This window comes from Marmota marmota, unplaced genomic scaffold (assembly GCF_001458135.2).
Source record: "Marmota marmota marmota unplaced genomic scaffold, marMar, whole genome shotgun sequence".
Taxonomy (NCBI): Eukaryota; Metazoa; Chordata; class Mammalia; order Rodentia; family Sciuridae; genus Marmota; species Marmota marmota.
The window spans coordinates 14,186,137-14,212,974 of record NW_026000057.1 but is presented as its reverse complement, the minus strand read 5'-3'; the positions used below and the strand labels follow the sequence as shown (position 1 = coordinate 14,212,974).

Genomic DNA, 26,838 nt, shown 5'->3' with positions numbered 1-26,838 from the left:
GAGCAGAAAACCCATTGTTTGTTTTGCTTTATAATTGTCATGTTATTTTTGAAGAAAGCATTTTCACTGTAATTTCATAGATAAAAGGGTTAATAGATGGCTTCCGGGGGTTGAGTGAATAGTCTGAAATTGTATGCTACTGTGTGAAAACTATGAGAGTATATATTTAGGTATATAATTTTCTGGTTTGAGCATCCATACCTTTCATCAGATTCTCAAGGGTTTGTCAAGCCATTCCTTTAAAAGGATCAGAAAATGGTTTTTGTTTTTAAATAGGTGGTTCAGAAGTTTAGCGTACTTGAGGAGTTTTGAAGGCTAGTTTTATAATTGGAGCAATTATAAAGGAACAGAGGATTACAGACATTATTTAGCAAATCACGTTAAGGTTTGTTTTTGTCTCAAAAGCTTCCTACATTATTATGTTCCTCTGTCTAGGTCATCCTGCTGGCATGCTCTTTACCATAATGGTGCTACTGTATTATCCAACCATACCGCAGCACTTAAAACCAGTTCTAAACATTACCTTTTATAACTCACATCTAGCATAGAAAAATAAAAGCATCAGGCTATCTCCCCCAAGTTTTGATCTTGGAAATGTGGAAGGAAGACAATCACGAAGAGAAAATCCCAGGATTATCATTTATTAGTAGTATATATATGTGGTTCCTGAGTCTGGTTAAGACAGTGGAGATTTTATTTTTAAAACAAATACTTGATTTCTGATATCAGAAAGGAAAGAAAAATTTCTTTTCTGAATGTGATTTTTATTAGATGGAATATCGCAGTTGTTGGAAGTCGTATTTTGGAGATTTTGTAAATCATGTTGAAGTATTCCAGACATGAATTTCACATAACTCTATTTCATTTGGATAGATTTTATGTCATCAAAATAGGTTGCTGGTGTCTTTTTAAATGCAATGTGGAGGATCTTTTTTTGTTCTTTTTAAGGCAGAAAAATAAAAATGAATACAACAACAACAAAAATAACTTTCATAAGGCAACAATACTCCAAGAACCAACCCATATAAGGTCTATCAAATTTTTTTCATAACTATGTCAGTGGGTGAAATTTTTAGTTAAGCCAATCAAGAAATATTTAGCAAGTGTACAGGTTGCGGAATCATATTGGTCATTTAGTATAGTTCATTTCTCCATATTATAACACATTTTAAATATTTTAAGTGATTACTTGCCTTCTCTAAATTAACCACTTTTTAGAGAGTATTAAATTCTGGACCAACGTGAAATTTGTAAGTAGAGTTAACTCTTGATCCAGCCATGAGAAGAAAACCAGAATCCAGTAAATTGATAATAATTGGGAAAAATGTCTCCTCTTGATTGGTAATATTGGACAGATCTCACAAACAACATAATGAAAAACAATTAAAGAGAGTTGTTAGGGTCCTTGTTGTTTTAAACTATTTTGAAAAAGTACTGTAAATATAATGGATATTACCATGTTTCTGAAAACAAGGAAAATACGTTTCCCAGTGGTAAGTTGATCAGGATGCAAACAGGAAAACATACTTGTGAATCAATCTAGTAGATTTCTAAGTTGAAAGATGTCCTAAGTAGTGTGATGAAGTACAAAGAGAACAGATAGCAATGAGACACAAGAGCTTTAGATTGGAGGTTAATGCTATCTTTTGTCATTAGGATAATCATGTGTTCCAGATTCTGGGAATTGAAGTTGATCATCTCTCTTGCTCTGACACAATTATTAATATTCTCTTTCATTGTTAAAAATGTTTTGATTTGGATAAGAAATTGTATGGTTACCCTACTTATTGTGATGCCTCACTCTATTTTCATAGGGAAAAAAGTATATGTGCTACTTTTAGTTTTTTAATGATATGTATTTTTAAAATTTTAAAATTTTATTCATTCTTTTTAGTTATACATGGCAGCAGAATTCATTTTGATATTCAAATATAGGATATATCTTATTCTAATTAGTATTCCATTCTTAAGGATATTCAAAATGGTGGGATTCACTATGGTATATTTATGTATGTATACAGGAATATTATGTCAAATTCATTCCACTGTCTTTCCTTTTCCCATTCCCCTTCCCTTTCTTTCATTCTCCTTTGTCTAATCTACTGCATATCTGTTCTTCCCCTCTTCCTCTATATTGTGGTGGATTAGGTTCCATATATTTCTGAAAATATTTGACCTTTGGCTTTTGGGACTGGCTTATTTCACTTAGCATGATAGTCTCCGTATCCATCCATTTACAGGCAAATGTCATGAAATCATTCTTCTTTATGTGAGTAATACTCCATTGTATTACTATATATACCATATTTTCTTTATTCATTCGTCTATTGAAGGGTATCTAGGTTGGTTCCACAGCTTAGCTATTGTAAATTGTGCTACTATAAAATTGATGTGGTTGTGTTACTTGTAGTGTGCTGATCTTAAATCCTTTGGGTATACGCAGAGAAGTAGGGTAACAATCAAATGTGGTTCTATTCCTAGTTTTTTTGAGGAATCTTCATACTGTTTTCCAGAGTAGTTGCACCAATTTGCATTCCCACCAGCAATGTATGAGTGTAGCTTTCTCTTCACATCCTCACCAACATTTATTGTTATTTGTATTCTTGATAATTACCATTCTGATTGGGGTGAGATGAAATCTCAGTATAGTTTTAATTTGCATATTTGTTGAAAATTCATCTCTCTTCTTCTGAGAAGTATCTGCTCAGTACTTTTAGTTTTTAAAGTTGTAACAATTGAAATGAAATCTTTTGTATAATCAAGAGTTTTACAATCAAAAATTCATATAAGAATAACTGGGATGATTAAATATTAGTATATGCATCTGGGCAGAATGATTTAGGTACTGTTATAAGAGTACTTTTACATGAATAATGTAATTCTTGAACAAATTAGTATTATTCTCAGTTAGTTCTGTAATGCCTATATTTTCCAAAAATGTGTTGTGTTGAAACCAAGTCACAGACCATGACTACAAGCAATGTTGAGATTTAAACTAAGTTTTGGAATAAAGAAGAAGCACAAATTATGTTTTTATGAAAATTCAATGGCTTTACTGAACTGAATGAGAAAAATGGAAGCAATTATTTCATCATTTTTTCAGTTTTCAATTCAGTGTGGAATGTTTTTAGTTTGCTTCTTATCATCTTCAAGAGGTATTTAGGTATACTTCCGTTAGCTTTTGAAAATGATAATAATTTTATTCTTTTATTAAGTCATTATCAGCAATCATGCATTTTAATGTATGCAGTATGCAGTCTTTAAACAAAACCTTTTTTTTTCATAAAGCTGTATTCCTGAATCTAGTTGTATTTCTGAAAATCCATTTAATCTCTTCAAAATGACTGCACTTTAACTTTTTAAATTTCTTCCTGCAAAGCTGTTGGAGGACTTGTATTAATTTGAAATAAAATAAAACAAAACCACTTTTTATCACTAGCAAATGAGTTTCCAACTTGAAGGTCCCTTTAGCAATAAAAAGAGAAAGCTGATTTTGCCTAAATCTGAGAATCTTGACCATCAGGAGGACTTCAGAAAGTTGGCACACAGGAGCCAGCTCACCATATGGAACTTTAAAATACACAGTTTCGGGGAAAAAAAATAAAGGATATCAAATGCTACACAGCCTTATTAAAAACATGAATTAGATAATGTACATGAAAGTATCTGGTCACTACTTGTAGTTTTGATTTGATACTCAATGGATGTTACTTGAGTGAATGAGCAAGATCTAGGAAGAGTAGGAAGATCTAAGAAGAGTCAAGGGATTGTATACCAAATAATGCTCTTTCTTTTATTTTTTTCTATGCCAGCCAAGAACCTCTCCTGTAAAGAATAGTACTACAAATGACCAATAATATAAGTTCATTTCACAGACTCAGCTATTTTTACGAGCTTTATGTGTCTTTTTCCATCATTCAAATTATTTTTTTTACCACCCAAATCTGACATTGAAGATTCTGAACCACCTAGATTAGGATCTAAGGTCACCAAAAGACTCAATTTTACTATCTCCATCTACTGGCAGGGAGGAACTATACCCAAGCATCTGGACTGGCATAGAAAAGAGGAGAAAGAACATTTAAAAGGTAAGCAAAACATATGTTTTTTTAAAATTTTTTTTTAAAAACGTGTCTCATTACACTCTACTATAACTAAGATTGATACAAGCCATCTTAAAGCAAGCAAGAGAATCACTTTAGGTGGAATAATGTTCTTACCAGTAGCTCTAATACAAACAAGTGGAGACCTGAACACCTTCTTTGATGTTGGCTGTTATGTCTTTGCTCTTCCCAACTTCTGTCTAGTCATTCCAAGGCTCAAGTGCTACTCTCACAATATCCCTGATAGTCTTCACACTGCAGTGTGCTTGCTGGAATGCCTATACATATGTTCTCATTTCCTGAAATTCTCTGACATGTTAAATATGACTTTACCTGACAAATTATTTTGACTGTTGAGAGAGTAAAGATATGTTTCTTTACTGAGCTGTAATTTATTATTCTGGTGTTTCTCTGGTACTTTTCCATTGTTCATTCATTAGTATTTTTGTTTGGCTGAAAGTGCCAAATAATGGGCTGGGGTTGTGGTTCAGTGGTAGAGTGCTTGCCAAGTATGTGTGAGGCACTAGGTTTGATCCTCAGCCCTGCATAAAAATAAATAAATAAATAAAATAAAGGTATTCTGTCCGTCTACAAGTTAAAAAAAATTTTCAAAAATAAGTGACAAATAAAACTTTCTTGGTAATTGATGAGTAAGCCTTAGTACGTATTTATATCAGTATTTTTTTTTTGAATTTGGTATTTTGCTTGCTCATTAGAAATTTTCTGAAATTGCACTGGTTCACTTTTAACAAGATTATTATGTTGTGATCAAACTTTGCAGTATGATAACTGGTATAAAATATTTCTGTGGTTTGTGTGGTTGTACAGTAATAGATCTCTGTAATTCATGTTTTAGATGATGAGTACAGTTGTCTCCAAGGCTTATGTTATGCATATCTTTCTTTAAAAAGCCCTCAACTTGAGAATAGGGATATCAGCCCCATGTCAAGATAATTAATAACGTTGCAATTGCTGCAATTACATTAATTATAACTTGTACATTTTTCCCAATAGTTTTCTCCTTTCTTCTTTCCCCCAACCCACATTGGCTTATATTTTTTGTTGGAAAATATTACGTTTCTTTCAGAAGAGGAATGGGTGGATTCATAGGGAAACATGGGTGGAGAGTTTTCAACTTCAAAATTAGCTTTCAGAGGCAAGAATTTTCAAGGCAATGCTGTGCTCAGACAGGTCTGTTCACTTCTGGGAGGTCATGAATGCAGCTGTTCCATTTGCTCAGACAGGGATTAGACTCATATAAACAGTGCAGATGTCATAAAGAGGGATTCTCAAATCTTGTGGTGTCTGATGATGTCCAATCTGACAGACATATCCTCAGAGTCTCCCCTGAGATCAGAAGACAAGGAAGTAGATATTTTTGAACAATGTTGAAAGGACTAGTGATAATGGAGTGTTGGAGAAAAATCTCGCCTCACAAATGGAACTTCTGGTGGACTTGGTTAAGTCAAATTCAATCTCTACATTGAGTAAAACCATGTATCTCCTGCAATATGTTCCTTCCTCCATTTCACCTCCTCTTTTCAGCTCTCTTTTTCCTTTATGTTTGGCTCAATTTAAAATTATTGTGATAAAACTAGTGGCTGAAGAATCCAGCTAATGGATATATTCAAGGCCATTCTAGAATTAAGGATACTGAAAATCTTCTTTATGTTTATTCACTCTTTAACCCCAACCCTTCTAGTTGATAAAATAGGGTAAGCTGGAATGGAATAGGTTGGCACAGGGTATCCTCATCATTATTTAAATGTGTGTTTTGAGAAGGACCCTATTTTCTCACCAAAATATATGTTTTATTATTAATTTTCAGTCATTGTTTCTTTTAAATACATCACATTTACATTTTTCATATTTTTACATCACTGAAATGAATAAAAATTGTTAAAGGGTAGTGCATGGGTTGGGGAGGCAGTGGTTTATACCAGAGCAGAATGGTTAGGACATTCATAAGCATATTTTATTTATACTTTGTCTAATGACAGGTGGACTTGTCCCAGTGTATTTATTCCAGATTTCATTATGTGGAATTCCTGAAAAAAAAAAACCAACACAATGTAGTAATCTCTTATCTTGCTACAAACATAAGTTGTAAATAGTAAATATTTCTTATGGAAATGTAAACACTTTATCACTAATTGACAACACTTAGTAACTCTGAAATATAAGATAGGAGGATATGTTTTGTATATAAATGACTGAATTTTTTTTAATCTTAGGGTAGAATTCATGAGTCATAGACTCATTACAGATATATTATATGCATACACTTTTGAAGGTGAAATGCTAAATACAAACCGGAAACAGTAGTCTCATTTTCAGCAATAACATATATGGCTGAATATATTAACATTGTAATAAATATATTCCTACCAATTTTCCTTAGGATTCATTCATTTGCCTAATGCACAGCTTAGCCTAATGCACAACTTAGTCTAAAAAATTTTAAACATTTTAAATTCTCATTAAAAACAGACAATAATGGACTTACAAATCTGTGAAAGACTTAAGTTTGTAGGGACTGTCATTTTCTTGTAATTTTCATTGGTAAATTCTAAAAATTATCCCATCAGAATTTCAATACTTTACCTAGTCATTGTGAACTCACAAAGAAATAGGAGGTAACATCAGGCCATTTTGGAGATTGCTGGTAAATTCCAGTCTGAATGTTGTAAATTATATGTCCCATGCAGATAGAAAGTTGGTAGATCCTGAGACTCAAGAACAGATGTTCTTTATTGAAAATATTTTCTCTTAAATTTGTTTCTTAAAAGGTATATATAATAGGAATTTGTGCTTAATCATGTTAGCCATTTTTTGCTATAATAATATTACTTGGTATTTGTTGCTTAAAACATTTCAGAACTCCTAATATTGATACTCTCTACATTGAATAATAATATAATTCAATAGGAGAGTTGATTCACTAATCTTTAAGGTGAATGTTTCTTATGTAATTGAACTACTCCTAATTTATCTCTTTTCTACATTCTGGTTTGGCCTCTTCATGGTGTCTAAAGTAATGTACAACTTAACAAAGAAAGAAAACAGCATTGCCTAAACATGTTTTACAATATTAGGGTGTGTGATTATATGTGTATGCAATTATATTCATTACTAATTGGTGTGTGTAAAGGCCTTAAAGAGATTCTGTGTTTATGCACTTGACTATTTATCCTGTGCCATAATAGGTATAAAGATTATTGTCAGTTTTTCTTCCGTATTTGAGCATTCATGTTAGAGTCACTCCATTGTACAAAACCAAAATGGGTTATTTTTACGATTACTCAGAAGCTTAAAATACCAGGCTGTCAAATCCTGACCATTTCTAAATCATATGTCTCAATACAAGAAGATTTTATAGCTCTTACTTGATGGGTCTTTTATGATGTAAAGTGAGGTGTTTTTGAATGTGAAAGTGGATACTAACAATAATCACACCAGGGAAACAGATTTAAACCAATGTTATCCCAGGCAAACCCAAACACTTCTACTACAGAATGATTTTGATTGCAATTATAACAAATTGTAACTGTAACTGGCTCAAATAGTAAAAGTGATTTATTTATTAAAGTAACTGAGAAGCCCAGAGAGGAGGTGAGTTTATTGTATGATTTAGCTCAACTTTTCTGTTCAGTGATATATCTGCTCGTTTTTGTGCATTGACCTTTTTATCAGACTTTTATCAGCCTAAATGACTACCATGCTTCTGAGTCTCACTTTTACACTCAAAATTGTCTAGTCTCCCAGTGTTGAAAAATGGCCTTTGAGTTCACTCTGATCTGTGCATTAGAGTGATCCATGCAACAAAGGAAATGGGCTTGTATTGATTTCCCAGAATGTTTCTGGGTAGGATCAGTCTCACCTTTATCCAGGGTTGTCATAATATTGATGGGGGACCCTGGGAAAATTCTCATTATTTTAACTTTTCCTCGTGTACTTCTGAACACAGGCCTTCATTTACAACTATTTCCATGGACTAAGAGGCTAATGGTTTAGTTCTTGTACTTCTCATTATATTCAAAAGAATGACACATCTTTTTTTTTTTTTTAATGTTAGCATCGTGAAACAGTAAAATTTCTGCAAATTGTTTCTTTTCCTCCTTCTTTAGTCAGCCTATAGAAAGAAATTTTAAATCATTGCCTAAAAGTCAGTGCTATTTGCATAATCACTTTGATCTTTTTGAGACTGGAACCTTTATACATATGGCCAGTTTTGCATTATGTCTTACATAACATTCTCCTGTTCTCTAGCATCAGGAAAGTGGATATCTGTAGTAAATTTTTATTCTCATTGTATTAAACAGAATTTGATAGTCAATGTTTCTCCTTTATTTATATACTGCTTTGTAATTATTTTATTTTGTATAATTATCATATCCTTTGAATTTCTAGACAAATCACTGATTAATTCCAGTTGATACAAAATAAATCAGTGATTTGCTTAAAATAACAGATTCTGTCATTCATCAATTCATAATTCAGAGTTTTGGTAAAATAATTACTGCAATTGTAGTATTCTCAGAGTGTGGCAAATTATAGAGCATGTTCTAATTTTACAAATAAATAGGCTTAATAAGAAAACGGAAAGTCTCAGTAATGAGTACTCTGACTTGTCACCTTCAGCTGTGATATATGTGTAGATTAAAACAAATGAACCTGGAGTAGGATATAAAATGTTAATTAAAGGACTTTAGTTAGTGGGTATTCATTGTTAAATCTTCTTATTTTTATTCTGTACAGTCTCTGGAAACTTAGGAGTAGTGGTTGAAATGTTAATATAAATCTAAAATTGTTTTCTGCCTTGTCCCAGGGTATCAAGTTTTCTTACACTATCAAAGTGTGTTAGATAGTGCTGGGTGCCAGGCTCAGAAGAAACTAGATATGGATGTCAACAAAAATAATTTGCCACCTTGAAATCATAGTGTAGTGGAAAAGAATACAGTCAGCATATACATTATAATTAAAATATGCATTACATTAAAGGAATGTAAATTGAAATCAGTGATTGTATTTTTAAGAAGCTTACATCTGAACTGGGTTTTGTTTATGAATATTAAATCACTGGTATACATGGTCTAGGAATGGTACTATATTGAAGACTTAAAAGTGACCATATTAGGGCTGGGGATGTAGCTCAGTTGGTAGGGTGCTTGCCTTGCATGCACAAGCCCCTGGGTTCAATCCCCAGCACCACACACACACACACACACACAAAAAAAAGGTGATCAGATTAAAAGGACAGGGCTTTGTTTATTTTCTGATGTCCTAAGCTCCTGGGGAGGTGCTGACATACAGTAGGTTCTCAGTATATAGTGTTAGGTTTTTCATTTCCTTGAGGAGCAGAAATGACTATTATCTAAAATAAGTTCAAGAACTTCAATTGGACATATCCCAAATGATTGTTAGTTTTTGCGGTTTACTTAATATGGAAATCCCTTCTTTCATTTTCTTTTAGTGGACATTTTGTTCTTGGAATTTGTAAATAGTTTAAGGTAAACAAAACTAGATTTGTTGATTGTTTTTGTTGTATTTGTGTTAAAGATATGGGAAATGGTAGATCCAACCCATGATAAAAAAACAAGAAAACAAAACAAAACAAACAAAAAACTAGAGTCTGGATTTTCTGTCCATTATATTATCATACTTTTGTATTAATGATTGGAATTAAAAGCATTAAGCATGCCAATAGGTTACTTCCATAGAGGTTGAATTGATGTGGGAGATATTTGTCAGTGTTTAAAGTTCAATTATATCTTGTATCTATAGAAAATACAGTTAGAATGAAATTCCTCTGGATTTTCTGGACAAAAAGGAACTAGCTTTGTTTGTGTGTGTGTGTGTGTATATAGAGAGAGAACCTTAGGATTTTAACCAATTTCTAAAATGAAAAATAAGATACAGTGATTATTAATGAAATGCTTTTTACATAATACGAAAACAGTGGCCTGGTAGAAAAGTCCTTCAGTTAAATTTCTAGCACAGTCAAAAAAAAAAAAAAAAAAAAGGAGGAGAAGAAGAAGAACATGTCAGAAACCTTGGCTTTGTTGGGGAAAGTGCTTCCCAGAGACATAAGTTTCCAAGGACACATTTTCCTCACTGACTCTCAGGAAGCTGAGGCAGGAGGATCAAAAGTTCAAGGCCAACCTCAGCAGCTTAGTGAGACCCTAAGCAACTAAGCAAGGACCCATCTCAAAAATAAAAATTAAAAAGGGGATGTAGCTCAGTGGTAAAGAAACCCTGGGTTCAATCACTAGCACAAGAAAAAGAAAGAGGTGGGAAAGGGGAAAAAAGAAAACAGTGTATATCTGGAAATGAAAACATCTAAACCCACAGAACATCTGTGAAGTCTACCAGTTTATCGGTGACAGGTTGTTACAGTCTTGATCTTGTGAAACAGAAGCAGAATTCTTAAAGCTGGTAAAACCAAACCAAGATTGGAGACTTGTTTTGTTTTTCCCCCAGATTCTCATTTCTGAACTTTTATGCTAAAATAAATTTAAAATATTAGAATACAGAAAGACATGTATCATTTATCTTTATGAGTTATATGTTATCCTTAAACTTATTTTTTAGTGCTATCTTTCTTAATAGTATATCATTTTGAAATATTACAACTTTTATTTATTTTTATAATTCTCTTACTATCACTCTCTTTCATCCTTAATAAATAAATTTTTAAATGTGTAAACCATGTGTCATGCAAGGCAAACATTTTGGAGTTGCTGTGATTTTAATTGCTGTGATTTAATACATACAGAGTATAATATATCTATATAATTAAATTGTATATATACATACATATAGTCAACTATTTTACACTGTTTACATCATCACTTTTGTTTTCCTTTTTAATATATTTTTCTTCATTTTAATTTTCAGTACTCCTACCTTAAGAAGAGTTGAACCACATAAAATGACTTTGTACATAATTACAATTTTCAGAATTTAGTGTTTACATATATTTTTCTTTTTAAATCTAAGCTATACAAGATTTATTCTTGTTTCAGTATACATTGCAAGGATCACATTGTCAATATTTTAGTCATTTGACTACAAATGTGTTTTATTTAATTGGTACCTTGAGTAGTCACAAAAACACTGCATACTTGTCTCATCCCTAAAATATAATAACCTTATGTTTGAAAAGATGATGTTTAAAACAACAGAACTGTTAAGTTCAGAGTTCTTATTTCGTAGAACTTAATGTTTGTTGCTTTTTCTTTCTTTTTTTTCATCTTGATTACAGGCCCTCGTTGCTTGAGATTCACATAAAACTTTGATAGTCATGTGCAGATCACATGTTGGGTAGCAAACCTGACGGCATGTTTAGGTGAATATTTTGGGTGCAGCAATTTAATTTAAAAAGAAATTACAATTTTTTTTTTAACCACAGATACAGGCTAGATTGTCAAGTCTTTAAATGATGTTTAATTATACTCTAACACAGTTATGAATTACAAGGAAAAATATGTTAACCTAAGTTTAAGTATATGCATGTTAGCCATGAGCTTTTTTGATTGAAGATATAAAACTAGAATTCAGATCTTTTAATAGCCATGTAGTTTTCTTTTAAATGAAAGAGTAAACACAGTTGTTTGTGAAGCAGAGTCATTTGTTTAGAAACTCAGCAGACAGATACTCAATTTTAATAAATCTGTCCTGAAAAACTAATTCATTAAAAAAATTAGTCACCTAAATATAAGCTATTACTGTAAATACTTCTGAAATATGTAATTATTGGAAGAAACTTTAGAGAATGATAGTTTTTGCTTCTTTTTTTTTTTTTTAATAACCAGAGATTGAACCCATGGGTGTTTTACCACTGAGCAAATCCCCAGCCCTTTTTTTTTTTTTTTTTTTTTTTTGAGAGAGAGAGAGAATTTTTTAATATTTATTTTTTAGTTTTCGGTGGACACAACATCTTTATTTTATTTTTATGTAGTGCTGAGGATCGAACCCAGCACCCTGCACATGCCAGTCTTGCGCACTACCGCTTGAGCCACATCCCCAGCCCCCAAGCCCTTTTTATTTTTTATTTTGAGATAGGGTCTCACTAAGTTGCTGAGGGCCTCACGAGATTGCTGAGGCTTGCTTTGAATTAGTGATCCTCCTGCCTCAGCCTCCTGAGACACTGAGATTACAGGTATATGATACCACAGCCCACAACAGCTTGTTTTAAAGGAAATATTTGTAACCAAAGTTCAAGAATTTAATTCGAATAGTTAACAATCATCATTTCCTTAATAATGTTGTAGTTTGTCAGTATGTGGAAAATCCATCTCACTTGATAGTGCCATCTGTGTTAGGAGATATATCGGTGCTAAATTATGGGCACAAAAGAAGTAATAATAATTTCATATAAATTCTTATAGTCAACAGCAATATCAGATATTAGCATCCAGTGTGGGGGAACGTGATACTGAATAAACTGCTTATTGATCATGAAAATTTAGGCAATTTTCATAAGAAAGGCAGCATTAGATTATGTAATTTTAAAAGTCACAAATACATCTTTTAAAATGGTTTTTATCCTTACACTGCTCAAAACAATTTTAATTATTAATTAACCTTAATAATATTCTAAGGAATTCATGACCCTTGTCTTGAAGTGTCTCTTAAATTCAAGAAGTTTCTTAGATACATTTATCAATGTGAAATAATGTTAACATAGTCTGCCTAACATGAATAGCAAAAGAAAAGTAGGTATAATTACTATAATTAGTGCTGGAGATTAGAACACAAAGACATACCTTCAACCTAACCAGCTTTCCACAACAATAGAATGGTATTTGTTTTCTAATATTATGTAAGAACTTATCACAACTTTGGCAGCTTAAAATTCCCTTTGTTAATGCTCCTGTCCCCATGTCAGAAGGGAAGGCCTCCTGTTATTGGGCTTTGCTCAAGGTTTCAGAAGGCTAAAATCAAAAAGCCTTGTTTCTAGAGGCCTTGGAAATGAACGTGTGTCTAGGTTCTTCCAGATGGTAGGTGTTTTAGGACTCAGGTCCCCCTTCCTTGTCATAATCTACTCTTAGCTTCCAGGGGCTTCTCACATCCCTTGCCAGATAGCCTCTTTCATTTTCAAAGTCAGCAACAAAGAATCTCTCTCCTTTTGACTCTCCCTCACACTCTGAATCCTCTGAGCTGAAGAAGGACCCAGCTTCTTTTATTGCCTCAGTTGATTAGTTTAGGCCCACTTAAATTGTCTGCCTTTTGATTAACTCAGACTCAACTAACCTGCTCCTGGGAGCAATAGCCCATGGTTGCTCACTACAATGAGGGGTTTATTGAGAGATGAGGAATGTTGGGGGTCATCTTAGACTTCCATCTACCACTTAGGAAGTGAGATCTCCGGTGTGCAATCAGGAAGTTTAAGATATTGAGTAGGGAAACAGGGGACTGGGAAATCTGTTAGTTAAAAGGGAATTAAGTTATGGCAAATGAAAGTCATAGAGAAGAGGAAAGGGAGGAAACTCTTAATAGAAATGCAAAGAAGAAAAATGTAAAGTGTAAAATTGACAATTTAGTAGGACTTACTAAATCTGTATTGAAGTTTGAAGGGAAAGGACAAGAGGAAATGAATTAAATGAGATTTATCTTATTTATGTCAAGTAAATATAAATGTCTATGGCATTGGATGTTGAGAGAGGGGTAAATGAATAATCATACTCTTATCTTTCTGTAACTACAAACCAATGTTCAGTGTTGGGGAGTAGATCTCTTAGTCATCAAAATGAATGCAGAATTACTATGGTTAAATCTGTTCTCATGAAGTTATGAGTGTATAAATGTTGACCAAAAATATGGAGTGTTAGATATCTTGGCATGAAGATTTCATTATGTGCTTTGCAGTTTGAATTAACAGAATCAGAGGAAATGAATACCCCCTCCCCACTTTATGTGTTTGGGTTGCTGTTTAGGGCTTTAAAAATTTATAAAATTACACTGCAAATTGAATGAAGGATAGTTTAAAAGTTTTATTATTATTATTATTATTATTATTATTATTATTGTAGTATTATTATTAGTAGTAGTATTTAATCTACTTAAATGGACTCTCTGGCTTGAACACCATAGCTGTCTTACTTTTCAGGGGTTTTTTGAGTGAGAGAATGACTGCTCATTTGACAAATAGCAATTATGAATTTTCACTTAACTCTCAAATTGGTGGGTATAAAAACAGATTTATTTTAGAAATGCTAATTTGCCCTTCCCCTCAATGTTTATCCCAACATTCAAATCAAAAGAAAGATGTTATTAACAACATACTTTAGCAGATGTAAAATAATTCAAGATGTAAAGTAATCCATGCCTAATGAACTTGGAATCTATTTCATGCTGTCCTCTGAAAATTCAGAATTCAAGTGAGTATATGTAGGCCCTGAGGTGTTCTGCAAAATTTCTTATATTTTAACATCTTTGATTAATGCTTACTATTTTCCTTATAACAACACATTAAGACCATAACTTTGACCTCATTTTTACATTTTAAGTTCCTTTAGTAATTTCAGTTCATGTGAAATTTTGAGGTTGTGTTGGATGATCCTTCTTCCAAAATTATGGGCCCCTAAGTAAGCATAAGTTTTTAAGATTATTTTGTCAGCTCTGTTTTGAAAGCACTAAGAGTAAGAAGCAGGTAAAAAGCTTTAAATGGCATGTGGTGTGGTGTGCTGATTGACATTTAATAGATCAATAAGAAGAGCAAATAACTTCTTAGTTTATTATTCAATTTCTGCCTCTTTTATCCTCACATTTCTTTTTCTTCAACTATCTCATATTTTCTCATATGTGATATTCATACAAACTCTAAATTACTTATTCCCTGGGCTCTGCTGTTTACAATTAGGGTACATTAATCATTATTTGCATTTTAAATTTTTTTAATTATTGATAGATCATTATTTATTTATATGTGGTGCTGAGAATTGAACTCAGTGCCTCACACATGCATGGTAAGTGCTCTACTGCAAGCCCCAGCCCCAGCCTCATTATTTGTATTTTTAAAAGCAATAGTATATGAAGCTTATTTTTATTGTAATATGGTTTATGTTTGATAATTTCTTGGAAATTTGAATCTTAACTCAGCTTTATTGTGATTTTAGGATTCTACAGAGCTGATGATTGACACTTTGGTAATTAGCTTTAAAAAGATGAATTTGCTATATTCTTTAAGTAGGATTAAAGAATTAAAACATAGGATTTTATTTAATAATGTTGAAATAACCTTTTTTATGTGGTTTGAAAACAGTGGTGCTTGGTTTATATTGTTCACAAGTGTACTGAACACTTGTTTGGAGTAAAACGTGAAATTTTGAAAACCTATAATTTTTAAAATGTTTCCTCTAAAAAAATGTCCATCTCTTATGTTTTTCCTTTAGGAGTACAAAATCCCCAGCATGAGAGAATTATTACTGTGTCTACAAATGGGAGTATTCACAGCCCAAGGTTTCCTCATACTTACCCAAGAAATATGGTCTTGGTATGGAGATTAGTAGCAGAGGAAAATGTGTGGATACAACTTACATTTGATGAAAGATTTGGGCTGGAAGACCCAGAAGATGACATTTGCAAGTAAGTTAGCATACTTCACCTGGAATTCTGACAGAACTTAACAACTGTTGTCTTTCAAATTTTTTCCTTGTTGTACTTTGAAATGGCACCTTTGTTTTGATTTTCTAATGAGCTAAGAAAGTTACCACCTTATTTATGCTGTATTTCATTTAGTCTTCATTTAAAATGAGAAGACACATAAATATACATAAACAGTTATTACTTCTATTTCTAAAGTGACTTGTGTTAATTTTTGGTAAAAAAAAGTGTATAAAAAAAGAAAAGGAATAGAGAACAGAAATTCATGTAAAGGAATGCAGTTGTGCTAGAAAACATAAATTAACATTAGTGCTAATAATTTTACATTTGAGCTCCCAGATAACCAAATCAATAAGATAAATATAAGCAATTTAAAGGAAAAGCTGTATCTGTGGGTATATATTATCTAGATGTGCATACTGATCCATAGCTATATCTATTTCTATATATATCTGAATTGATAGATACGTGGTCTACATACAGAGGTGATTAAGAACTTTGAATGTTTCATCACAAAGAAGGAGTATAGTTCTGACAGCAGAATTTGAAGTTTAAGCTAACTTTATTCCATAGGTGGGAATTCATCATAATTCTTGTAGCAGCATTCGTGAACCAAAGTCAGCTGGAATTTTTCACCCATGCAAAAGACCACCTACTGTATGTCATACAAATATTACTCTTTAAATCCCATATGAATACACTTGTCAAGGTTGGGTGGTCTTATAGAAGATTTTTCACTTCAGTGGCATTCGTGTATCATGAAAATATTTTACTTGAACTTTGTCACAGGATCCTTTATTTTCTCTTTGATTCACAACTTAAAAGAGAATTTTTATTTTATCATATACTATAGATAAATATTTCAATATGTATGAAATAAACTTTGTACTTGCTGTCATCACAATTTTTATCTTTAGCTTTTGCATACTATTTTTCATATTTCTTTGTTCAGTGACTATACATTTCATATTATATTTTTTCCCTTACATCTATGATTTTAAATCTCCAGAATTAGGAGCTTTGCTAACTGTCTTCAGAAAATTGTGTTAACATTCTTCCATTCTTTAGATGAGGAAACAGAGACCAGGGATGTGGGCTAGCTGCACTAGATCTCATTTATATTTTGTAACTCAGCAAATGCTAAAACGAATTTTTCCTTTTACCTCTGAAGGGGATTTTCTACCATGCACACCTCTCATTTACTTTTCATAAATAAGATCTCATAATCTTTTAAAAAATTCTGTAGGATCTAAGATTTTGCCCTCCTTGTAAAGTAGTAGTTTTGTCCACCAAAATATCATGGATATTAGAAGAAGACAGGAGACTCCTTGGTCAGAGACAAAAGAGTTTATTACAATAGTGGCAGTTTGAAGAGTAGCATTTTATTTTGCTTTTTACCTGAGTTCCATTTCCCACAAGTCCGTATCAGGAGGGCCCATGTGACAACTTCTCACCTAAATGGTAGTTTTACAGAAAAGGAAGCATACTATATGTGTGTACATATGTACATATTTATGTGTGTGTAATGTACATTATTAAATAATAAAAATAAACTATCAGTCCTGCATGTCACAAGTAATGTGTGATACAACCTTACCCAGAATGTGACTTAACTTTAGAAAAGTGATCCTTTCAGTGCTTTTGAGGTCCCCTTTTCATGTTCCTCCCTGATCATCTTCTCTCTGTGAATATAATCATTGTCCTAAATTCTTCACTTTTTTCCTGATTTTCTCAATAATTTTCAACATGTATATGTTTTCCTCATACTGTCCTATGATACATAGTTTATTGTTAGCCTGTTTTAGAATATGTATTAGTGGATTAATATCATGATTTTTTGTGACTTGATACATATTTCAAAACAAGGAAAACCTAATGGTATTATGTTTTTAATATTAGTTCACGTTGATGCTCATAGCTTAGATCACTTGTTTTCCTTGATGTCTAATGTTCCATTGGATAACTAGTTAAATTTTTCTGTCTCTTCTACTTTGAAGAACAGTTAGCTTGTTTCTAGCTCGCCTGTGTACAAATGCAAGAAAATTTGTCTGCATCTAAGAATGATGAGACAGCAGTCTTAAAATACTTATATTTTGGGGCTGGGGTTGTAGCTCAGTGGCAGAGTGCTTGCCTAGCATGCATGAGGCACTGGGTTTGATCCTCAGCACCACATAAAAATAAACAAATAAAATAAAGGCATTCTGTCCATTTACAACTACAAATTTTTTTTTTTAAAAAAGATACTTACATTTTCAACTTTACTAGGTAGAGTTTAATTATTTTTAAAGTGACCAGTTTACCCATCTACTAAGACTCAAAAATTTCTGTTGTACAATATTCTTAACAACTTTTGAGATGTCTTTTTTAAAGTTCTGATAATATGAAATTGTTATCTTATCATTAAGTTGAATTTGTTTTCTTGGTTACTAAAGGGGTTGAGAGATTTTCATTTATTAGTGGTCATTCTTGTTCCCTTTTCTCTGAAATGCCTTGTCACATCTCTTGTTTAGTTTTCATTTGTCTGTTGGACTACCTAAATTTTGCTTTTTGTATTTAAGTCCTTGATCCACTCAATTGGTTTTTGTCTGTGGTCTATGACTTTTTTTTTTTAATGGTCCAGTAGCATCCCATCATCATTTATTGAATACTGCTCCTTTCCTAAGGATGTGGAAATTTCTGTATGTGGTCTGATCTGTTCTGCACTCTGTTCTGTTCCTTTGGTTGCTTGTGTGAATCTTAATTGAATGACACTGCCTTACTTACTTTTTTTTTTTTTTACTTTATAAATGCTTGTGTTAGGGGAAGACTAACCTCATTTTTCCCCCTTAGGGAACATTTTGACTTCCAATATATTCTTTAGAAATAGGTTGTAAAATCCCTTGAAAACTGTTGCAATGATTACTCCAGTAGGTTTGAATGTGTAGATCATTTTGAAGAAAATTGACATCTTTGTAATAATGGTTCTGCTTTTCCTTGAGAATTTTACGTTTCTCCAATTATTGGGGTCTCCTTTTATATTTATATGGTTTTAAATTTTTATTTATGAAGATGTTGTACATCCATTATTTAGATTTAATTCTAGATTACTAATACATTGTTACTAAGCATCTCTTTTTGAAAACTGTTAATTGTATACTGCTGGTGTATGAAAATGCAGTCAATTTTTGTGTTGATCTTTTTATCTGGCAGACTCATTAAGCTCTTTTATTTATTTTAACAATTGTTCTGGGAATTATTTTAGATCTATGCAAAAAATCGTTTGGCTTATGACAAGTAAAAAAGGATTTCTTTCCTCCTTTATATTCTTTTACTCTTTCTTTTCCAATTCTTGTTAAGTGGTTGATTGTGTTATTAGGCAACTATCTTTTTGCCAATTTTAGACAGTTTGCCTTTTTTATTTTATTTATTTTTTATATGTGGTGTTGAGGATCCAACCCAGGGCCTTGCACGTGCTAGGCAAGTACTGTACCTCTGAGCCACAACCCCAGCCCAACAGTTTGCCTTTTTAAAATCAGTTTAAAATTTGGAAGAACTTTGGATTTACAGAATGTAGAAAAAAGAGTACAGAAAGTTTCCATAAACACTTAATCTAGGTTCCCCTGATTTTAGCATCTCATGTAACAATGGTACATTCCATAACTAAGAATTTAACACTTGCTCAATACTATTAACTAAATTACAGATTTTAATTGGATGCTAGCAGTTTTTCCACTTCATGTCCCTTTCAGGATATGCACATTGCATTTAATTGTAGTGTCTCTTTACAAACTGAATCTGTACAAATCTGAACTTTGTATGTTTCTCTCTTGTGTTTTTTTACTTGATGGTTTTGAAGAGTGCTGGTCATGTATTTTTTGGTAGAATGTCTCTCAATTTAAACTTTGCAAATCTTTTCTCATGATTGCACTGAAGTTATGAATTTGGAGGGAGAATTCCAAAGGTCATTTGTCCTTGTTGTCATACCAGAAGGCACATGCTGTCAATCTCACTTATCATTGCTGATGTTAACCTGGTTACTTAGGTATGGCATTATCTCCAGGGTTTCCCCCTGGTAATGTAATATATTTCACTTTCTAGAATGTTATTCGGAGTTATGTAACTTTAGTCTTATCTGCCTTCAAGGAGATAAAGCTCCACCTTCTAAAATTCTTTAATAAGAAGGTTTTGGTTGCTTATCTGCCTGCCTGACTGCCTTCCTTCCTTCCTTACTTTACCTTACCTTCCTTCCTTACCTTAATAATATTTGTTGTATTTTTTAAAATCATAGGTAATATAGAAGCAATGTTTTATCAGTCCTGAGCTGAGGATTGAACCCCCAGGTGTTCTATCAATGAGCTACATCCCCAACCCTTTTTATTTTAATTTTAAGATAGGGTCTTCTTAAGTTATGAAGTCTGGCTCAGCATTTGTGATCCTCCTGCTTCAGCTTCCAGATTACTTGAGATCACAGCTGTGCCCCACCATGCCTGGTTATAAACAATTTTTAATCTTACACACACACACACACACACACACACACACGACTTTCTAAGAATTTTTTATTACAGATTTCTAGGTTAATTGTGTTTTGATAAAGATTTTGGCCTCTTTGTATGATTTGAAACTTAAAATTTGCTTTATTTGCTTTGGATATATCATTATTCCCAATAGGGTTTAAAAATGATGCATTTAGAATTGTGGGATATAGAATTCAATTTATATCCATTACATCATTTTTGGCAATTTTGCTTCTCATTGCATATGAATCTTCCCCTATTTTGTTTGTTTTTGATATATCTTGATATTATTTCTTGATATTCCTTCTTGATAAATTATCTTTCTAAGAGAGATATATTAAATTCTCCCAATAGAGGATAAGTAGATATATCAGTTTCACCTTGCAGGTGTGTTAATATGTGCCTTAAATCATTTAAAATTACGTCAGTCAATGCATGTTAATATGTATGATCTTGTTTATCTTCTTTATCAATATTTTGTTTTCACTTCAAAGTATAATATGCCTAATATCAGTGCAGCTACAGCAGGTCTCTGTTTATTATTTTTGTCTGGCTGTCTTTCTATGCTTTTGGATGTACATGCATCTTAGAATGTGTCTCTTCCTGTGTGTTGATTGTCTTTTCTGAAAGGTACATGAGTAGAATCAAAAAGAAAGATTCAGTGAAAATATCTTTGTATTTTCATTATAGAACTTAATCTAGCACATTGATTCTTTTTAATGGGTATTCTGTTCCATTAATTATTTTGAAAGTTCTGCTTATACTAGTTTTTCGGTTTCTTCTGTTTTCTGTCTTATATTTGTTTAATTTATTTTCTCATTCTCTTTTTTCTTTTCTACAAATTTAGAAATTGCACTTCAATTTCTGTTTTTGATTACCACCATAGAACTGCATGCTTAACAAAATAATATCTAAATTTGATCAATGATTTTTTTTTAACCCTCTTCCCACAATATGAAATTCCTTTCCTGGGACAACTCTGTCCACCCTATGAGAACTGACCTCAGTGTCCCCTGAAATAAGAGAGAGGTAGACAGATCCAGAATTGCACAGAACATGATTTATTGGGGACTGACAGAAGCATGGTCCTAGGTGGCAACAAGACCAGTAGATCTCTGCAGTTTAGGACAGAAGGAGGTGGTGTGTGGAGTGGGCAGGACAAAAGTTATTTTACTCAAGCCAGAATGTACTTGGTTTATCTTCAGCTAATAACAGACTATAGGCACATTCTTGGCACTCTTCATGTGATAGTACAGTTATATTGACCCTCTTTTATTGAGGTTTTTGTTGCAGTGACCAAAATACCTGAAAGGAACACTTGAGAGGAGGGAACATTTACTTTGGCCCACAGTTTCAGAGATTCAGTCCATGGTCAGCTGACTTCATATCTCTATGTCTAAAGTGATGGAGAAGATTATGGCAGAAGTGCATGGCCTAGGAAAGCTGCTCAGCTTTCGGCAGCCAGGAAGCACAGAGAGTTCCACTCACCAAGGGCAAAATATTAAAACCTCAAGTTCAGCACACTCCCAGAGACCTATGTCCACAGCTACCTTTCACCTTCCTTAATCCATATGAGTGGATTAATTCACTGATCAGGTTAATGCTCTCAACCTGATCACTTCATCTCTGAACATTTATGACATTGTCTCATACATGAGTTTTTGGGGGATTCCTCATGTCTAAATCATAACAGCCTTGCATAACACTCTGATGGTTTTGTTTAATTATAGTATTCAGGGACACTGTGCAGCAAAAACCTGTCAGGACTACTCAGGGTCAGTCATGGTGATCATCACTCAGAATGGCTTCATTCAGTATGAATCCCTATGATCTAAGGGGGAACATTTTACCTTAGAACACATTAATTACAGCTGAATGCTAGCTACCCAGTTATTTCTACATCCTGTTGGTGGAACCGAACTACACTGTGTCATGGAGAATACCACCTTTGCAGCTGTGGTGGCATATAAGAGAGTAAAAACAAAACCAGGTTTTGTTAATTTGAGGTTTTTTTTTTTTAACACAGATCTTTTACTGTAGGGAATTGGTTGGATAAGAAATCATATATCCTAGCTTAGAATTGGCAGAAACAACAAGGCAAGGGTAGTGAGGCCTGAGTTCAGCAACGTTAGTTCTGTTGCTGCTTTCTATTGAAGGACTTAATGGTTCTTTGGGGGAAGTTCCTGTAGGAAACAATAATGTTATTTTCCTGGACGAGAGTCTTCTGGATTCTACTGAAGACATGAAATAGTCAAGTCATGTTCCTATAAGTAATTAATAGGCTGGGACTTTGATTTTAGTCCTTTATGCATGAACTGGTATTGGTTCTCTCCATGGTCATCCCTATACCAGATTTGTTTGCAGATTTACTGAGGATGTTAGTTTTGTATTTTTTTTAACTCCAAGAGTATTTTATATTACTGCATTATAATCCATGTTTCTTTACCTTTACCTATGTGTTCATTTTCAGAGCTGGCTATTTCTTCTTAACTTTCACAAATTTTTCACAGGTTTATTTTACTTTGTTATCTACTATCTTTAAGTTTCTTGATTGAATGACTATTGGTATTCAGTACTTAGTTAATACTTATTTGTGAATGTCTTTATTTCACCTTCATTCTTAGACATTAATCAGATTGAAAGTAGAATTTTATGTTTGTTTGTTTCTTGACATACCATTCCTCTATCTCACTGCTGTTGAAAAGTCTGTCATCAGATTTAGTTGCTACCATATCACTGTGGCCTCCACTGAGGGTTACCCTTTACAGAGAGACCTGTGTGGGTGACAGGAGTAAAAGGGAAGGGGCAGGTTTACATCCCTATGCAAGTTTCTCTTGTAACCCCCTTGGGCTCCATAAACTTTTCCTTGCATGCCGCAGTTCAGCAGATACTCCAGTAACCCAGGCATATTTGCCTCACTGAAATCTCGAATTCTTGTGTTTGTTGGTCCTCCAAACAATTGTCTAATTCTCATGACAGTTGAGTATTACATTTTAAAACATTCTTTTTCCCAATTTATCCAGCAGTTTTACTTACTGTATTACTTGTGATATAACCAAGAAAAGTTTCTGTGCTTAACTTTGTCTACCATGTGGCTGGAATGTAGATGGTCATCAAGCAAAATAAAGTGTTTCCTGACAGGGCCTGGTACTGTTAAGTTCAAGTTTAAATTTGATGTTAAAAAAAAATAATAATGACAAACTCAACTCTTATCCATGACAGTGCTTTGAAACTAAAATAGAGATGCACTCCCCTGAAATGCACCTAAGAATTTAAACTACCACATTTGAAATGTTTTTTTCAAGTCTGAAAGATAAGAGAATCTAAAATACCTGGATCATTATTGTAGCTGTATCTTTAAAGCGGATAGACTCAGCTGAGATGTTTGACTAATTTCCCCATGGTCCTCTTGCCCTTCTCAAGCCATCTTTATGAAGAAAAAGAGGATGAGTTGTATATTTATACGACTGGAGAATTATTACAGAATGCAAAGTATGTCAGATACAAATTAGATTTTATTACTCTTACAGCATGATCAGAATGTGCTAGCAATGAGTAGGGGTGGGGCACTGGGGTAGGACAAACAGGAAGAGGAGAGATAAATGTTAACTATACATATGTGCAAATAGTTTTCTCAGACTAATTTGGTATAAAAAAATAAAGAAATGTATTGTTTTCCAGTGTTCATTCTCCCTCTCCCTTCCTCTCTCCCCCTCACTCTCCCTTCCTCACTCTGAAGGAGAAATAGGTGGATCAATATAGATGAGTGTATCAGGGGACTTCCAGTTCTGTTTTACACAGTCATATCTCACATAATATTTGTTGATTGTGTTTCCTTCACAACCTTTGAAGTTTGTGACACATAATTCCTAAAAGCACACTTTTTTAGTGGAAAACTTTAAAAATACTTTTTTTTGAAGTAAATAATCTGTTTATTGTATATAAGATTTTCCAAAGAGAAGGGTAATGAGACAGAAGTTTATAAAGGATGAGTTCATCAAGCTATTCATATAGTACCCCCCTCTTCATCAAAACCCCGAGATTCTTTATGAAGAAATAAAATAACTGGTCCAATGCAGAAAAAAATTGTTGCCTAAATTACATACAGTTTTTATAATATGTAGAATTTAAGAGCATCAAATATTGTTTTTTTTTTATTTAAAATTAATAAAAAACATTTTAGACATTTTGTTATCTACCTCCTGTTTATACTGTAATTAATATGGGCTTCTTATTTCCTCATTTATTTACTCTTATATTTGATAAACATTTATTGAGCACTGTGGTAGATAATGAGGTGACATCAGAGAATAGGAGATGGCTTGTACCCTCAAGTAGCCCAAGTCTGGGGGAAGAGACAGACATGTAAATAGGCAATTGAGATAAAATACCCCATTCTTAGTTTGTGGTAAATACAGACTGCAGTTATTACTATAATTGGTTATGTTTAGATTGCTTTGTTGTCAGTTTTCTAATTCATACCATTACTTTGTATTTTTACCGACGACAGTCTCTAAATAATTATTATTAATTTATTATGGACAGAGCGGGTTGGATAGATGAACTCTGCCATGCCAGCCTCAAAATACTCATTTTTTTGTGTTTTGGTCTGGTAGATGCCGCTTTCAAGAATAGTGTAGATTTCCTGCATCAAATGTACAATGTCAGTGCAAGCTATAAGCTATGCATGATAACATTTTAAGGAAATATTATTTTGAGAGAATAACAAGAATTTTCCTTAGTTGGGTGACCATTGACTGAAATAAAGATGATGTTTATTTAGTTGAAAATGATCATAGTGACCCTTAAGTGCATCACAGGAGTTTACTTCTCAAGCAAAATTGTTTCATGAGCCCCTCATAAGGACTAAGGGAAAGAAAAGGTACCACTAGTTTATATTTAGCATAAGCAATCTCTAGTTTAGCCCTAGGAGATCCAAAGCCCTCAATGAAGCCTTTTACATACATGATTCCCAGCCTACCTGCCCACTCATAATCTTCAGAACTGATCCTGACAATAAGTAGCTGGGTTTTGGATTATAACTCTGAATTTCAGTCTTATTATGATGAAAAATAAAGAGATAAGTTAATCAGAAAGATAAGTACCTTTTTTAAAGGTCTTATGTGGGAACCCTGTTGTAATACTAGAAGAGATTGTTTGCCTGATGGTAAGGAAGATGGCATGGTGACTTTCAGTGGTATGCCTGTCTTTCAAGGGGAACCAGGCTGGCTTTAAGTGTAGTTACACCTCTTGAAGATTTGCCTGAGGAGTCCATCTGTGCTGAAACATGTGCGTGTTGGTTATAGTCTTAATTTGTTGTAGCTACTATAAAACAATGCTATAAATAGTGTTGCTTATAAACAACAGAGGTTTATGTCTCATAGTTCTGGAGGTTGGGGAGTCCAAAACTGAGGAATGAGCACATTCAGGATATAATCATGGATATCATCTTGGTTCATTGATAATTGTCCTGCTATGTCCTTACATGGTGGAAGGCAAATAGGTTTAATTTTTTTAATTTTTATTTTATTCTTTTTTTACTTTTAAGAATACTGATCCAGTCCTAACCTAATCACCTCCCAAAGCTATATGTCCTAATACCATGACTTTGGGTATTAAAATTTAGCATGTGAATTTTGGGGAGACACAAATGTTCAGATTATAGAGGTTACTTGGAACAAATTTTTACCATTTTAAGGAAGAAGGGGAAGATGTGTTGGAGTTCTATAGTCAGAATACTGACGGCTACAGTGCTGTGTCATAAAAAGAAGTGATGTAAGTATTAAAGTATCCAAGATTAGTTATGATCAGGAGGGTACAGGAAGGCTGTGGGTATTGGTAAGACTTTAGCAACTAACAGTTAAGAGAAACTCAGTGAAAGTTAGTTAAAATAAAAGAATAGGTGAATAAAAGAAAAATGAGAACTCCAAACAGAGTTAGTTAGGCTTGACATGGAAACTATAGGGAGTAATTTGAGAATGATGAGTTTCCCCAGATCATGAGATGCCTTGGGGGTGTGGAGAGTCTGCCTTAGTAGAAAGAGTCTCTTGTGAAGAACTTCCAACATTTGGCTGGATATGAACTTTTTTTCTCATGCTGTTAGAATCTAAGGGTTTCCTTGCAAACTGAGGTTATATACTGATCCGTATTTTACGAAGACAATTCTGACAGAAGCATGCACAGTAGGTGAGAGGAAAGAGTGATGGCTATTGGGATAGTTGAGTATTTATTTTTTCTCAAACAAAAACCTTTACAGGAAGATAATTTCTCAGACTTCCATTTTGCATAATTCTTTTATGATGGATCCAATAGTAGAATGTGTAGTTCCCTTACCACTACTCCCTTTTTTGTTAGCAGTCTGTGTGGTGGGGGCTGGGTTTGCCCATGCACTTGAGTGTTTAGAAAACCTACAAAGAATGCCAGTGCTTTCTTTTTTTAATTTTCAATTTATTTATTTATTCTAATTTGTTATACATGACAATAGGATGCATTTCAATTCATAATATACATATAGAGCACAATTTTTCATGTCTCTGGTTGTTCACGAAGTCACACCATTTGTGTCTTCATAAGTGTACTTAGGGTAATGATGTCCATCTCATTCTACCATCTTTTCTACCCCCATGCCTCCC

The 26,838-nt window shown here is 33.2% G+C and overlaps 1 protein-coding gene across 4 annotated transcripts in view; it reads left to right on the top strand.

Moving 5' to 3' along the window:
• Pdgfc (platelet derived growth factor C) overlaps positions 1-26,838 on the top strand; it is a 211,876-nt gene that overhangs the window by 103,599 nt on the left and 81,439 nt on the right. For 3 of the 4 annotated variants that reach the window (XM_048813561.1, XM_048813562.1, XM_015484519.2), the window contains exon 2: positions 15,500-15,692. In XM_048813561.1, coding sequence (XP_048669518.1) covers positions 15,500-15,692 — 193 coding nt within the window. Of the gene's footprint in view, positions 1-4,027; positions 4,089-15,499; positions 15,693-26,838 lie in introns of all 4 variants that reach the window. The other variant, XM_048813563.1, reaches the window with a different exon arrangement.